Genomic DNA, 16,980 nt, shown 5'->3' with positions numbered 1-16,980 from the left:
TGAGTGTTCTAACGCAACAATTTGGTGATAAGCAGCGTCCGTGTGCATATTTTTCCTCGACCTTAGACCCGGTGGCTAGAGCGTTGCCAAGTTGCTTGAGGGCGACAGCGGCAGCTGCGGCGTCTATTCGGCAGTCTGCAGGTCTGGTCATGGACAATATGCTCATAGTAATGGTTCCGCATGCAGTCGATACGCTCTTGAATAGGACAAAGACTCAACATCTGACGAGTGCAAGGTTGTCCGGTTACGAGCTGACCCTCTTGGCAAGTCATATACAGATCAAGCGTTGTAATGTACTGAATCCGGCGACATTGTTGCCGATTAATATGGAATCAGATGATGTGCTGCCCCATGATTGTTATTTACGGACTGAGGAAGAAACAAAAGGTCGTGTGGACCTGAAAAACACTCCCTTGTCAGATCCCGAGGGTACTTTGTATGTGGATGGCTCTTGCTTCAAATTGCCGAATGGCGATGTGACGACTGCGTATGCTGTGGTGACGGTGAGCACGATTGTGGAAACTGCGAGATTGAACCAGAATTCAGCACAAGCGGCAGAATTAATTGCTTTGACAAGAGCGTGTGTTCTGTCGAAAGGAAAGCGAGTGAATGTGTTTACCGACAGTCAGTATGCATTCGGTGTTGCGCACAACTTCGGCCGATTGTGGAGAGAAAGAGGATTTATGACATCGCATGGTACGAAGATCCAACACGGGCATCTCGTGAATGATCTTTTGGATGCACTTACGTTGCCTAAACAAGTGGCGATCGTCAAGTGTAGTGCACATCGGAAAGTGACGGATGATGTTGGTCGTGGTAATGCATTTGCGGATGAGATTGCTAAGGAAACGGCTAAGAATCTTGCGACTCGAATGTATGTTACGAGTTCAGTGAGGTGGCCGACGGAGACTGGTATGTGTGAAAATACTGTTGAGAGTGTGAAAGCAATTCAGAACGAAGCTACTGAAGCCGAAAAGACCAAGTGGAAAGAAAGTACAGGGAAATTGGATATGCATGGATGTTGGGTGGACCTGACGGAATGTCAGAGGTGGATGTTACCAGACGCGTATGTATTGGCTGTTGTGACGATGGCTCATGGGTTGTCACATATTAGTGCGAAAGGAATATGTAAGTTCTTGTCTCCTGTATGGAGGAATGATGGTATCGCTAAGTGTGCCGAAAGAGTGGTTAAGAATTGTATGGTGTGTTTGATGCACAATCCCGGAAAAGGCACCCCCACTCCACCTGGTCATTTCGCTCCTCCTGTCTGTCCCTTTGAGGTTATCCAGCTGGACTTCATCCATATGGAGAGATGCAATAATCTGAAGTATGTTTTGGTTGTGGTTTGCGCGTTCTCCAGATGGATTGAGGCCTATCCTCTAAAGGATAATACTGCCCTGTCCACAGCAAAAATCCTGCTGAAGGAGTACTTTCCTAGGTACGGAATGCCGCGGATTGTGTGGTCGGATAATGGAAGTGAGTTTGTGGGAAGTGTAATGCAGAGTGTGTGTAAGGGCCTTGGAATTCGACAGAAATTCCACAGTGCTAATCATCCTCAGGCAGCGGGTCTGGTTGAAGGGTACAATGGTACCCTGAAGCTGAAACTCGCTAAGATTCAAGCTACGACTAGTCTGTCATGGCCTGATGCCTTGCCTCTGGCTCTCCTATCGACCAGAGCAACCGTACACTCTCGAGTAGGGCTCAGCCCATATGAGATTGTGTTCGGCCGCCCTGCGAATATTTGGGGAGTCCCGAGGCCTAGGGCTTTTGATAGTCTTGAATATCCAATGTTGATTGATTACTTGCATGATTTGACCACTAAACTACGGTTAATTCATCAACAGGTCTTTGAAGCTCTACCAGCGCAGACAGAGGGTCCTGGACACCAGCTCCGGCCAGGAGACTGGGTGGTTACCCGAAACTTTGGTTGAAAGCGTAATTTGGAGCCAAGATTCGTCGGACCCCACCAAGTCTTGTTGACGACGAGGACAGCGGTTCGACTGGAGGGCCGGAAAAATTGGGTGCATGCCAGCCACACAAAGAAGGTACCGATCCCCTTACCAACCGACGGTTGGGTGAGAACTGGGATTTCGGCCGCAGAAACTGAGACTCCTTTGCGCTTTGTGCCATTTAGCGACGCTCAACTTGTGGAGGAGGATTTGTCATTTCCAGATCCACAAGTGGAGTCATCAGTAGCAGAGAACCCAAGGTCCGACTCGTCATCCACTTCATTGAACACTGTTGCGCCAGCTGAACAATTGTTCGTAGAGCAAACTCGACCTGGAAGAAGTCGATACTTTCTTCGTTCAAGGACTAATAAAAATTAACAATATAGTGGTTTTTAACGTTACGAATATTATGAACAATTACATCCTTTCTTTCTGAGTTTTTTTGTGCTTTCCACTGCTAAGAGACTTGTAATAAATTTGAACGTTTTGAGGGAACCTCGCCATCCGGGTCACCGTACGGCCGTGCGGGTACTTCTTTCTGTTTAGCAGGTTTCTGACGCTAGGTTGGTTACTTTTGTCGATCTCTGGGAACTCCTGGGGATTGATAATCGCTACTCAGAACGAAGTGCGTCAAGTACGTCACGGACGGTTTGTAGAGGATGGCATTCTCTAAGCTGGTGGAAGAAGAAAGGGTGTTGGCACAGAGATCAGAGTTATGGAGGGTTGTACGAACAAAATGTTTTCTGTTTCAGGTGTTTCTATTGTTCCTAACTGTATCTATGTTATTGGTGGGTGGAGTGTATTTCGGAGTATCGTTGTTCTTGCCTTCTGTTTCACCTACCTTTTCTCTTAACCTAAGTTCCCTCACCACTGTCTCCCCACATTCCTTTCATCCTTTGCCTCAACATGAGCAGGTTAGACGTGCGGAATTCATGAATAATTCCTTTGTTCAACTCCTACATCAGCATCATTTGGTGGTGAATACTACCAATTGTTGGGTATGTGGGTTAATGCCACATACCATGGATAGGGGTATTCCATATTTGGTCCTTCCATACAGTTCCCAGGGTTCAGCTCGAGCATTCCAAACTATGTTCCGTAGTGCACTAGATTCCTACCCCAGTCGAGAGCCACGGTCTGTCAACTTTGGTCCTGGGCCGTACCACAAGCCTTTGGCGATAGCCATAGCAGATCTGGATAGAGATGTTTTTGATGCATCACTCATTCCAGATGAAGAAGTACAGGCCTATAAGGACCTGAGTGAGACTGAGTATAGTACATCAGTGGGTGATAGACAGCTTAAGAGCTCGTCCCCAATATGGATTGTACCGCATCTTGGAAATTTCTGCTTACAGGGTTTGGGTCGAAATCCGAGAGCACAACTTGGGAACAGTGCTTGCACTGAAACGTATGTCCTACCGATGCTCTCTTCCCCTGTTTTTCTGACTGCTAAGGGCACCTATTTTGTATGTTATGAACGCGCATATACATGGTTACCCCGCGACTTTTCGGGTACCTGTTATATTGCGAATCTTTTACCTCCGACTTTCACAGTTGCTTCGGACTACCACAAAACTAGAGTCGTGAGAGGCGTCATTAGCAAAGAGGATACTGCTGGTCAAGAAGCAGGAGACTTCTTTAAGGGTTTCTTGCCGTTTTGGGGACCTATGGTTAATAGTAGGAACCTAAGACAGTTGACCCCTGTGGTAGAGTCGACTGCTAATATTACTGCAAATGCCCTTGGTAATCTAACAGCTGAACTACAGGCGGATAGACTCATGACGTTGCAGAACCGTATGGTTCTAGACGTTGTTCTTGCAGATAGAGGGGGTGTGTGTAAAATTATCCATTCGAGTTGTTGCATTTTTATTCCTGACAATGCTCCAACTGTTTACCAAGCCATCTCGAAGTTGCACAAGATTTCCGAGTCCATACACGTGGACGAAGGTAATTGGACGCTCCTAGGATGGTTTTGGGGCCTGATGTCAACCTGGGGTTGGAAGATTTTAATGATCGTAGGGGCTGTTGTAGCGTTTCTGTTCACGTGTTGTCTTTGTGTACAGTGTGGTCCTGCCTTATGTGGCCTATGTGCTGCGACGTGTATAAGGCGGCCATCTGTTACCAAGGAGACGTTGATGGATAGAATGATGTTCCAGCAGCAGCTGAACGATCTGATGAATATTGATATAGATTCCGATCTTGACTAGTGCTTGCCTACATGAGGGCAAAAGGAGCGTCTGAGGTTCCGTGTGAGACGGGACGGCACTTTCTGAGTGGTGACGAATATGGCTGAGTTTGGTATCTGCGAACCGCAAATGACGAGTATAGTGGGTGTACGAAGTTTCGCTATGCAGCCACGTATGGTTCGTCTCATTTTTGGGTTTGTTCATCCGAACCCTCGGGTTCCATTTTAGATACAGCATCCATTTTGTTTCTTGCCCTCAGGTAGCCAGCGAACGGGCTTCTTGTCCGCTTCGTGACCCTGGAACTCTCAAGCTTACACGAAGGACACATGTTCCTTTGAGGTGACTTTTATGATGAGGGAAATGACACGACTAAGGCAGATGGCCCCGCTCAAGGCCCATCTTGCCGCTCCGGTCTATTGTTTCAGCCACGCATACATTAGACACGAGGTCTTTGACCCCTCTCCTCTATCGAGTTCCCTTTATTGCCCCCAACACTCTTTTCTAACCTGTTGTGCATCCTTGTCCTTTCCTTGCATCTGTTTTTCGTCCTTCCTTTTAATGCGTTTATGGTTAGGATGGAATGTGTTTATTGCGGAGGGGATATGTTTTTACAGTTGGGAACCGGCAGGACTGTTGTAATTATGTTCCGGCCTCCTGAAACATGAACGCGACCCTTTTGAAGTTTATTGTGGGAACTGAGTTGTAACCTTTGTTCATCATACTGTGCTATGGCAAAAACTTGTATAAAAGGAGTGACCCACTTCTACGAATTTGAAGCAGTCTCCGAGAACCTACACGTTGTGTACTTCTTGTGACCTCTGTATCCCTGCAGTAAATAAACGATCTCTGACGTCGCTGGAAGTGTCCCGTGTCTCTGTGTTTGGTACGCCAGAACAGGTAACCCACGAAGGTTTCAGGTGTTGTTCCCTGGCACCGCTGGGTCTTAAGAATAACCCAGTCCTTCAGTCTGCCCTGTCTTCTCCCCACCCAGCTAACTGAATTCCCACCCTGTGGTAAAAGGAAACCGAGCGAGTGCTACGAAGAAAAAGATATGTGGAAATTAGCAGCATGCCCTGCACTTCAATGAGAACATTCTCGCAGCAACGTGATGCCTGTTTGGTATTGCAAAATGTGTTACTGTTGCTGTTATGACCAGGCATAAGTATTGCACCAGAAAGTACAACCAGAGGTTCACATATTTTAAGGTGTGATGCAGGGCTGTGGGTATCATTGACTGTCTAATATTAAAATTTATATTTTAGGTTAGCGGTATTTTTACCAGCAAGCAGTCAAAAAGATATTGTACAATTTCTACAGTCTTTAGTGACCAATCATATCACAAGATCGACATTTCAAAGCTGGTTATGTGTTTTACCTATGTTCAGACCCATACAATAATGTGGGTACTGTATCTTATACCTAACCCAGCACACTGTAAAACTGTCCCACAAACAGCCAAAAACAGTCCATCACCGACCTGCAAGAGGCTCGGGCTCGCGGCAATCAGGTTTGAAAAGAAGCTGGTCTGTGGGTGGAGAGGAGGGGCACAGGCTGGCCCCATCCACCAGAGGCCCCCTGCAGCAGTGCTCAAAGGCTGCAGTCGGTGTAGAAAGGAGCAGGCTATGGGCAGAAACGCCATTGATAAAGGCAGTAGATTTTTCGGAAAGCCCCGCAGAATTCAGCAGTGAATGTGCAGCAGCTAACTTCAAAGGGGTCTTTGCTTCCTGCAGTGTTATGCTCCAGCGGCTCTCTTTTTTGTTTACCAAGAGCCATATGCAATTATGGTGCTGTGAAAAAGGTTCACGGGCCGCCTACGAAGGTCTGCCGGGCAGCTGGCGGCCCATGAGCCATACTTTGAGTACCACGGATCTACGCCGACTCTCATTGCTCTTTTCCACTGATCCTTAAATGAACAAAATGTTGTCACTTTCACACACAGGTAGTCACAATGTTTAGATTTACCCCTTGTCGTAATGCAAACAGCGTGCTCCACAACAATAATTTAGCATACAGAAATGGGAATAGGTTCCATTACCATATTTTCCAATAATCCTCAACTCAGTTGAACGGCTGTGGTGTCACTTTGAATCCACTGCTCTTCACACATTTTTTTATTCATTTTTAATAATAGCACTCGGACACGTTTCGTTGTGGTACATGATGTTTGTGGTATGATGACATCATCCGTGAGTGTGCGTGTTTTCTAAAACTTTATGAGTGTTAAACAAATATACCAAGGCACTATATAAGTTAATTTAGTACACTTTCAATCTTGCTAATGAGTGATACTAATTCTAACATATATTATGTGAGTGGCTGTGCGACTTTGTTTATTTGTGTGTGAGTGGCTGTCTGAGTGCCAGTATGGGTTTATGAGTGGGTGTGTGAGTGCTTGTATGGGTGAGTGAGTGGCTGTGTGAGTAGCTGTATGGGTGAGTGAGTGGCTTTCTGAATTACTGTATGAGTGAGTGAGCGGCTGTGTAAGTGGCTGTATGGGTGAGTGAGTGGGTGTTTGGTCAAGTGAGTTGGTTTGTGAGTGTCTCTATTGTAAAGTAAGTGTGTGAATGGGTGTATGGGTGAGTGAGCGGATGTGTCAGTGCGTGTATGTATGTGTGAATGGGTATGTAAGTGGTTTGTGGGTGTGTGAGGGAATGTGTGAATGCTTTATAGTTGAGTGGCTGTTTTGAGAGGCTGTATGGTTGAGTGACTGGATGTGTGAGTGGATGTATAGATGAGTAAGTGGGTGCGTGAGTAGCTGTTTGGGTGATTGTGTAACTCTGTGACTGACTGTATGGGTTAGTGGCTGGTTGTATGAGTAGCTTTATGAGTGAGTGAGTGGTTGTGTAAGTGCCTGTCTGTTTGAGTGAGTGGGTGTCTGAGTGGCCCTATAGATGAGTGAGTGGTTGTGGCAGTACTTTTATGGGTCTGTGACTGTGTAGGTGAAGGTGTGTGAGTGAGTGTATGAGAGTTTGCAGAGGGGTATGAGTGGGTGTGAGTGCTTCTGTGAATGATGTCATGAGTGATATAATTTAAGATGTCATCCGTGATGTCACTAACCATGTCATGAGTGATGTAATATGTGAGGTCATAAGCAGTGCATTATAGTTAGCTCAGGTAACTATTAGTGTTGAATTTCACTGGTTTTGCACGAGTGAAATGTGAGTGTAACTATAATGTCTCTGTAACCTTTGTTAGTTTCAGTGACTTACTAAGGTTTTTTTAGTTCTATTTCCTAACTATAACGTCAAAGAAGCCTTTGGTTTTGTCAGTAAATTTCTAAGGATCTATGTCCTAATCACAATGTTCCTGTAACCTTTGTTTTTTAAGTGAATTTCAAAGGTTTTTTAAATTTCCGTTCCTAACTGTAACCTGTTGAGGTTTCATTTCTGAGGAATGAGCTTCATGCCAGAATGAATCTGGGCCTGCGTATTTATCCAATAAGGCACCACAGTTTTGTACAACACCTCTACCCGAATGGAGTACTTTCTGCTGGCTAATTAGTAAGCGCTACCTCGTTGGGTAAATGTATAGTGCATCTCCTACACTATGGCTGCATGAAGGATGCAGAGGAAATATCCCCAGTGACCTTGTGTGTCTTTAACTTGCCAAAGTGATTGTTCCTCGAGCATCTTTACCAGATAACTTTACAAGGTAGTACTGCAGAGAAAACACAGAAAACTCACTTGGATGATTTGTACTTTAGAGAAGTAGGTGTATTGTTTTTATTACTATGGAGAGGGGGACCCCGTAGCCTCCCTCCCTGGGCTAATTTCAGCCCCAGGGACCCCATTTCACAGGGCCCGGACCTGTCACCTGGCTGCCCCTAGGTCACCCACAGTGTAATGGGACCGCAGGGGAGCCTCGAGGCCCCGAAGTCCGAGCCAACTCCCCGCCTCCTGTGGGAGCCGGCATTGCTGTGACAGACATGGGGTGCTGGAAAGCAGCTTTCTGTCTGTCAGAGCCAATGTTTTCATCTGTTTTCCCTGCACGTATATTTGCATGCAGGGAAACAAATGTAAACTCCACTTTTGGAAGCCGGAGCAGTTTGACAGGTCCAGCTTGCAGAAAGTGGAATTATGTTTGCTCTTGTTCCTACCAAACAAAAGCTAACAGCTACCTCCCGAGGATGAGTACCTTGGGAGGTAGTAAAAGCTGGCCCATGAGATGGGCCACGTGGCCACCAACATCGTACAATGTAGTCCCGGGGAGGTGGTGGTACTGGGGGGGCCAGGGGTCTGTGACAGACCCTGCTCATTAATTTATTTTAGCCTCAGGGAGGTGGCGGTCTCCAGGGCTGCAGAGGGAGGCATGGCCCCACCCTAAATTCAATCAATTGCCCCAGGGAAGTGTCAGTTTCTCATAACGCAGGGGTGGGCAGGCCCCCAAAATATTTTAACATCATTTCCCTGGGGAGATGGTGGTCCCCAGGATGTGGATTGGCCCAACAGGGGCATGGGGTGTGCCACACAGGCATCCCCGCATGTTTATTTTTCTCATGCCCCCGGGACCTGCCCATCGGGGTGCTAAAGATTACAGAAGCTCGGAAGGCCATGATTTATTTTCTGCAGCAGCCACAGATCCAGCACAGCTCTCATCTAAATATTTTTTTTTAAAATGCCTTTTGGCCATGGCGGGGTCCCTCTGGGACACAACCATCACATTTAGGGGCATGCAGTATTCCTACCTTGCCCCATTTCTTTTTTTAAAATATTTTTTGTGTGGAACTTGGCTGAAGCTGAGTCCCAAGATGGCTGCCAACACATCCTGGTTGAAGTCTGGTTGTCTTGTTAAATTTGTGGAACAATGAAGTATAAGTATAATAATGCTTAGATGTTCATGCTTTATGGATTCCTTCAAATTAACAAAATTGTAATGACAAATGGGTATGTTTGTTGCTGTCTCTCTGATTATAACTCATTGATGATATTATGCTCAATATTCTAGTAGGACTTCAGATTGTTTTTAGATTGTTTTGAAGAAATATTTATTTTATATACCTGTAGAATTATTTTTTATTGATTGTTTTATGAAACAGATTTTTAGAATTGCCTTTTGGGTCCCTTTTAAGATTGATACTAAGGAATGTTTGAATGCGAAGATAGTAGAGTGTGAGATACCTGAATGAGTTGATTTCTCCAAGTTAATTTTTCAAATGAAGTTTTTAAGTGTTGGCAGCCAATCACATTTGAGCCCTGGGACTGTTGGATCCTCAGAGGATCCACATCTATAGATATACAAATGTGTCCAAAACTACTGAACAGATTTACACCAAATCACAAAAAGCATTCTTTATGGACCAAAAGAGACCTCTTTGCCAAGTTTAATGTAATTCCAAGCAGCAGCTCAGGCTGTAGTCTTGTTCAAAATTTCCCTATGGAAATTAACAGTGGAAAAACATTTTTTGCCACCCCCCCCCCCCCCTTTTCTTGACCCCCACATTACAGATCACCCTGAAACTTTACATGCACACCAAGAATCACCACGACACTTCTTGCGGAAAATTTCATTAATTTATCCGTCAAGTGACACCAAAGATATAGTGAAACCAAAAAACACTTTTCCTAGGGAAACATGGTCCTAACTATAACTAACTACTGGCGACCACCAGTAGGTAATATATACATATATACATATATATTTACTAATTTCAGATGTTGAAGTACTGTGATCAATGAAGTCATAGAACATAGTGAGAGATGTAAAATGTGAAGTGTTAGAAATGCTTCACAGAACTCTACCAACTCACACATACTGTATCTAAACAGACCACAGAAATTAAAAGCAGACTCCATTTTGGCAGGATGCTCAGAGGCACGTGCAACACAGGGGGCCTAGGTGTCTGAGCTGAAGCAAGAGTATACAATTCAAAAATGACACTTTTAGGAGAAGAATTAAGATAAAACTCAGAATAATAATCCCCAAACACGTGATTATCTAAATGCAGAGTTTTATAGTGCAGCCAGTCGTCGCTGTGGTACTGCGCAAACGCAAGTCCTATCCCACCTCTGATCGCCAATGTTAGAAATGGAATTTATGGTTGGCTAATGCTTGTGCCAAAGCCAGGCAGAAACCACCACTCTAGTCAGGGCAAGGAAGTTACACGCCAAAGATAACCCCTGCTCACCCCCTTGGTACCTTGGCACGAGCAGTCAGGCTTATCCCGGAGGCAATGTGTAAAGCGTTTGCGCACGCACACAGCAACAACACCTCAGGCACACCACAAAAAGAACTCCACACAAGGTTAAATATAAAAATAGCCTTTGTATTATAATAAACACATTAGATAATAATCACACAATTAACACTGGGTAGTATCTACAGGGGATTATATACACCTGACAGGGCCAATTGGGCCACTGTCAGAACAATCACAAATCAACTGTAAATGTAGCACAAATAATAAATGTAGAGCACAATCAGTAACTATTGATAAAAGTTAGGAACACACTATGCAATCATAATCACATTAGGTCTAAATCACATTACACAATAGGCATCACAGTATGAATACATTATGTATTTACCATCATAAACACAGTGCGCCCCAAGCGGGGGCACAACACCTGAAAACTGGCCCCAGGCCAACTGGCCTCTCACAGGGGCTCAAATGCCCTTTGTCCAACAGTGTCAGGGCTGGCTGCGCATGCAGCAAAAGAAGAGTGCGTGAAACTGGCCCAAATGTGCAGGCTGCCCACTACTTGCTGGGCAGCTGGGAAGGGATGGGGCGAAGGAGTACGTCGCACTCCTACCTTCATTCCTGCCCCCCCAAAGAACTGTGCGCCTACACGATGCAGCTGTAAACTCAAAAGGATGGGCACGAGCATACACAGTGCCCTCTGTAGCAGAGCTGCGCAACATAGCAGCTGCCCTCTATCAAGCGGGGCAGCTGGGGAAATTAGGCAAACAAACAAGCTGTGGCACTACAGTGCCTCTGGCACCACAAATAATGCCCCACCAGCAACGGGCACTGAGCCCATGGGAGTCCCACTCTGGGACTATAACTCGCTATGCCCAAACGAAGTCAGTACATCAGGAGGGGGGGCAGGCACCAGCAATGTGCCCCGACGCCCCCTCTCACAACAAGGAACCAAGGAGCCCTACTCACCGGCTCTTCTCGTCTATGCACCAGGCCTCCTGCCCCACGAATCAGTCTCCAGCCCCACTCACCGGGACTACACTGTGTTTCCTCCGGTCGGCTTTCACGTCGCGGGGCTCTCCTCACACACGGGGGCCCCGCCTGCAACCTCAGCACTTCTCCGCTCCTCAGCTGCACTAAGGGGCTCTCCCTCGCTCTCAGGAGCCCCGTGGGGAGATGCCGGCCTCTTCCTCTCCTGCAGCTCTCTTCCGCACAAGGGAGTGGAGGGGACGGAAATGGAACCAGCGAGGCTCTCGCGTTTGTCGGCAGGCCCCGTCCACTTCCCAACACCGGGCGCCTGACTTCCTGTTTTACCCAGCCACGGCAGTGATTTTCTTTTAAGGTCTCGGCAATGCGGGGTCAATACGGGGTAGGCTCCCGTTTTTAGATAAAGACAATAGCGGGGTGGGCTCCCGCCACCGAGCACTGCAATGCGGGGTGGGCACCCGCTCCTTAAGATACCGATGCGGGGTGGGCTCCCGCTCGGTTTTTGAAAAGCATGAATACATGGCAATAACGCGGGGTGGGGTACTCTATTCAGAGAGTAGCAAAAATTGGCACAAATACTGCAAGGAAATCCCTCACGCTACAGCCTTGCGCTGCAGGCTACCAGCGCTCTTTGAAATAAAAGAAAAGTGCTTGCAAGAAGCACACTGTTCCTCAGCAATAAGGAGCTAGCGCTTTTCAGCAAAAATCCAAGTAGGCGCTCAGTCCAGAGAAAAGTCCTTTCAGGCGCAAGGGGACAAGGGCTCAGGCAGGCCAGTACACAGGGCCCTCCAGCAGGGATGCAGTCCCTTGTGGCGGTTACTCCTGGAGCCCAGCAGCAGCAGCCCCCAGCGTCAGGACAGGCACAGCAGAACATTTTCACGGGGTCACAGCCCCTTCTTTTATACACACTTTTCCTTTGTTCACCCAGCACAGGGCTGGGGGAAAACCAGATGCAACTGGTTTGGGGGAGCTTTGGAGCACTTTGTTGTGCTCAGCTCCTCTCTCCATATTCAGGTGGTGGCTAGGTGCTCAGACGCACCACAGGGGGCAGAGCCAGCATTGTGGAGGGAAGGCACAGCCCTTTTCAGGTCCCAGGTGCAACTCCTCCCTCCCATCTAGATGCAGATCTCTCTATTCACCACTGGGCTGACTCACCTTGGCTCCTGGAATTCCCCACACCATCCAGCATCTGTCAATCACAAGCCAGACATGCACTCCACATCAGGCAGGCAGACACACAGCACACAGAAATGCCAACTTCTAAAAATGGCACTTCTCCACCAGTCACAATAAATCTGCGCACACCATTGCGCAGCATTTATTCTCACAAGTTCGCACATACTAAACTTGACCCTGCACTCCTCTCACACCAGGAATTACCATGGGCACACATATCCCCCATGCATTCCTATGGGAGGGCAGGCCAGTCTCACTAAAGGTAACACAGAGCACATACACTTTACACTGGGACACAGTGCTAAAGTACCTAGAGGCCTAAAACCACTAACACTACATAGGGAAAAAGGCTAGGATAAATGAGAAAAGTTTAGGGGTGAACCTGCCAAAAGGGCCAGGTCCAACATGAAGTAAGTTACTTTAGGGCACGAGTTATAGTTACTTGAGATAACTTAACCCGGAGAATTTAAACGTTTATTTTGTTAGTAGAAACTTAGGCATTATTACAATTCCTAAATATAACATCCCTTTAACCTTTATTTTTTTCAGTGAATTTACATGGTTTATTTTACTGTAAAGTAAGATGTTCATTGCTGTACACGGCATGGAGTTGGGCACTTGCACACAACCCCTTGTGAGACCCCAACCCTCTTCTTTAAAATATAGAAATATAAAAGGCAAGCCTATAGACTTTATCAGAAAGTGAGCACATCAAAATATATAAAGCAGACCTATTGACTTTGTAAAAGTCTCACAATCAGGAGACAGTTAACCTCGAGTCAACTAGGGTGAGCAATCTAAATATAGGGGAAAGACCTTTTTCTTAAAGGAACTCTCACTCACTGAATGTTATTCAGTGACATGCTTCATCATTGAGTTCTTTTCGACCCTCTGCAGGTCGGGGAATACTGTGACCTCTTTCCTTACAAGGGAGCACTTTTTAAGGAAAAAGGGTGTGGGATCTATATGAAGTAATCATTAAAATTGCCTAGGCAGTTCTCAAATCAGTACATATTCAAGGGTCCCTCTGGCACGGTTAAAAACTGGCTAAAATGGGCTGGTTGGAGTTACTATCACTCCTTGGCCCTCAAGTGTGAAAACTAGTTTCTGCCACATGAAGTGGGTCCACCTGAGGATAAGAAACACATTTAGTCTGAAACGAGAATGCAGACAGGGAGGTATGGAGGTCTCAGATTTGGAGTTGTATTACTTGGCAGCCCATCTCTAACATACCATGCACTGGTTTGTTATTAATGATAATTGGGAGAGATCGCTATTAGCAGGGAGTTGCTAATGAGGGGTAAAAGTGTCCCGGAGTCCTTGCCCCATGTAATCCGGCTATTGTGCCATCTCTGGGAGCATACTGTAGGGCGGTTGCTGAGGCGGGCCCCATATACTCCAGACCTGGATCTAAGGATATTGCGCCCCTTTGCCCCAATTGCGCAGACTATGACAACTGACAGATGAAAAGAGGACGGTTGTCTTATGCTTTCGGACCTATATCTGGGGGACCATTTCATTACTCGGGTATTCGGACTTGGACACAGGCAATTCTTGCAGTATGCTAAAATAGTGGAAACCCATTTAGTCACAGCAGGGGGCCATGAGTGTGGTCAAAAACATGGTAAGTGGAAAAAACAGAAAGGAAGATCCGCTCTACAGCTAACAAAATACGTTTTGGCCCTTGGGGTGCTTCTAGGACACCCAGTTAGGCCTATGGGGCAGGATATCCCTAGCCTGCTCTTATAAATGTTTTTGTTACAGGCCAGGGCACTGAGTCCCGAGACCTAAAATGGCTGCTGCCACATCTCTTTTGATGTGGTGACAGCCAATTGAATCTCATATTTACATCTGTGTGATCCGCAGATCCTCCACTGTGTGATATATACATAAATTCTGAAGCTTAATATCTCAAAAACTACTAAACAGATTTACACCAAGGTTGTATGACATTACATCGCATTCCGTTGCGCATGCGTTTACAAAGGGAATACCGTAACAATGCAAATCTTTACCATGCATCCTTTTTTTTAACGAATATGCCTTTACCATGTATACCTTTACAATTAAATTCTTTGCAAAGCATGTTTGACAAAATCATACGCATGGTAAAGATTTTCCTGACCCCAACCTTAAACCCTAATCCTGGTCCTTGGTGCACCCCCACCTCTGGTCCCAAGCCTTCTAAAAAAAAAATGCCTTTCCCCTGCCCTAAACCCTAAAACCCTACCCCAACGTGACTCCCCCTGGACCCCAGCCCTTCCCCTGCCCTTAACCCTAAAATCATACCACTGCGCGACCCCACCTAGCCCCCAGCGATTCTCTACCTAAAACCCTAAAACACTACCCCTGCGTGACACCCCGTGGCCCCCAGCCCTTTCCCTACCCTAAAAACACTACCCCTGTGCAACCCACCCAGGCCTTTACCTTCCCTAAACCCTAAAACACTACCCCTGCATGACCTCCCTGCCCCCAGCCCCTAAAATAGAAGCCCCCCTGCCCCAGGCCCAATCCCCCTTACCTCTCTCCTCATGGTTCATAGGGTGCAGGCAGCTTGTCTGAGGGGGCGGTGCACGTCGTTGTGAGGAAGCTGAAGAGTCTCTCCATTTCCTCTAATGACGTGGATCGCCTACCAACAAGGCTGTTTCCACGATTATCCCTATATGTTTTTTACTACACATATGCTTTTACCATAAATACCTTTTCAATGAAATTTATTGTAAATGTATGCATGGTAAAAGCATATACATAGTAAAAAATGCAAAGTAAAGTCTACGTGTTGTAACGCTTGCATTGTAAAGGCATGCATGTTTCCCTTACACCAATTACAAAAAGCATGCTTTCCGGACCAAGAACTAACTTTCTGCCAAATTTGGTGCAAGTCCGTTCAGTCATTTTTTCAGTACTGCTGTTCAGTTTTCCTATGGAAAATTACATTGTGAAAATGCGTTTTGGGACCCCCTCCATTTTCTCAGTCACCATTTGACATCTGAGCCTGAATCTTTCCAAGAAGAAGCTGAGCTGGATGAGACTTTTTAGGAAAGTTTGGTGATGATTCGTCAAACAATGCAAAAATAATTAGCAAACCAAGAAAATCCACTAATTTCCTATTGAAACATGATGGTCCTATAACTACCTACTAGATAATATAATATTTACATATATATTCACATACACATGCGCACATGCAAAAAAAAAATCAAAAGGTACATTCCAATCACATTGCAAGCTGTTCACCTTGGAAAGATTCCACTTTGCCAACAGGTATTGAATGCCCTGAACACGTGATACCCAGAGCCTTGTAATTTTTGCGATTAGTTGCCCAGCACTGTGAAATTTCATTATAATTAGCAAGGAGTGCCCATGCTGCCCTTTCTTCGTTGCGACTCACAAGCACTTTGCAATTTGTGCACTGAGATTCACAATGTGTATTTCAAATTTCAATGGTCTTTTCAAACTACAAATTAGGGTGCACATTTCCCAAACCAGCCAATTTGTCAGGGGATGGGTTTGTGAATGAGAAGTCATGTCAAGAACTTGGCAATTGAGATTATATTTGTCCAAATGTTTGATGTGTCCTTCATTTTTACAGTGCAGAGTATTAGAAACTGTTTTGATGCACTTGTGAGATTTCCCATGATTTGGTATGACTGAGCTGTGACTCGCTCCTGAATCTTGATGGCACCTCCATAAGTGCTAATCGTTCTACCTGTGATATTACAAACACATGAACTTTGATTGCCACAGCATTCTATTCAGTAGAAATACGAGCTTTGAGTAGAAAAAAATCCTCACCTTTCTTTGTTTTGAAGAGTCTAACTTTATCAACCAATAAGAAGCAACTTTCGATTTGTGATGTTTCCAGTTATCCCTGATCTGCAAAATTAAAAAATACAGAAAAGAAATTTTTAAAAAAGCACATCTTTACATGTTTAAATAACGTCGGCTCATTATTCTTTTACATTTCTTATTCATTAAGCAATTTAATATAACATTTAAACAAGAACTGGCAAAACTAGAAATTTTGTTGCATGCCTTCATAGTCAAATGTCATTTAAAATTGTAATTACGTATCAAAAATCGCCTAATGTGACCCCTTGTGAATTTCAAGAGAAAACGAGAGCCATAGAGGTGTCCTCCCTCCTTGTGAAAATGAGGGAATGCACACATGCTCTCCGTTTGTTGCCGTCGCAAAGCATGACATGGTTAGCATGTAATAAGGGAAAAGATCATCATTGACTAAGTGCAACCTGACCATGTTTGGTAGATTATGCTCTGCTTGTGCATACTGGGGCCATAGGGATCAGGATACAGTGGATCCATGGACTGCTGTATGCTCTCCTCAAGCTCACAATCAGTGTGCTGCTTGTTGCATTGGGACCTCTTTCCCTTTAAGTCCTGGCAAATTGCACCTTCAGATCCTGGGAAGTTCTGCTCTCTCTTGTAGGCCTCAGTCCCTGCGATCCCAACAGGTCTCAAGGGGTCGGAAGCTGATCCCCCACCAGGGATGCTGGAAGTTGTGCTGTGGAGGTGCTGCAACCAGGGT

At 45.7% G+C, this 16,980-nt stretch overlaps 1 protein-coding gene across 1 annotated transcript in view; it reads right to left on the bottom strand.

The window, feature by feature from the left end:
- Nucleotides 1–16,980, bottom strand: part of TTLL7 (tubulin tyrosine ligase like 7) — a 925,222-nt gene that overhangs the window by 185,784 nt on the left and 722,458 nt on the right. The window contains exon 20 of the mRNA XM_085600119.1: nt 16,230–16,310. Within this exon, the coding sequence (XP_085456245.1) occupies nt 16,230–16,310 (81 nt within the window). The remainder of the gene's footprint in view (nt 1–16,229; nt 16,311–16,980) is intronic.

The sequence above is a fragment of the Triturus cristatus genome, chromosome 4_2, assembly GCF_964204655.1.
Source record: "Triturus cristatus chromosome 4_2, aTriCri1.1, whole genome shotgun sequence".
NCBI lineage: Eukaryota > Metazoa > Chordata > Amphibia > Caudata > Salamandridae > Triturus > Triturus cristatus.
The sequence above is the reverse complement of the archived record's forward strand: the minus strand, read 5'-3'. Positions and strand labels throughout refer to the sequence as shown.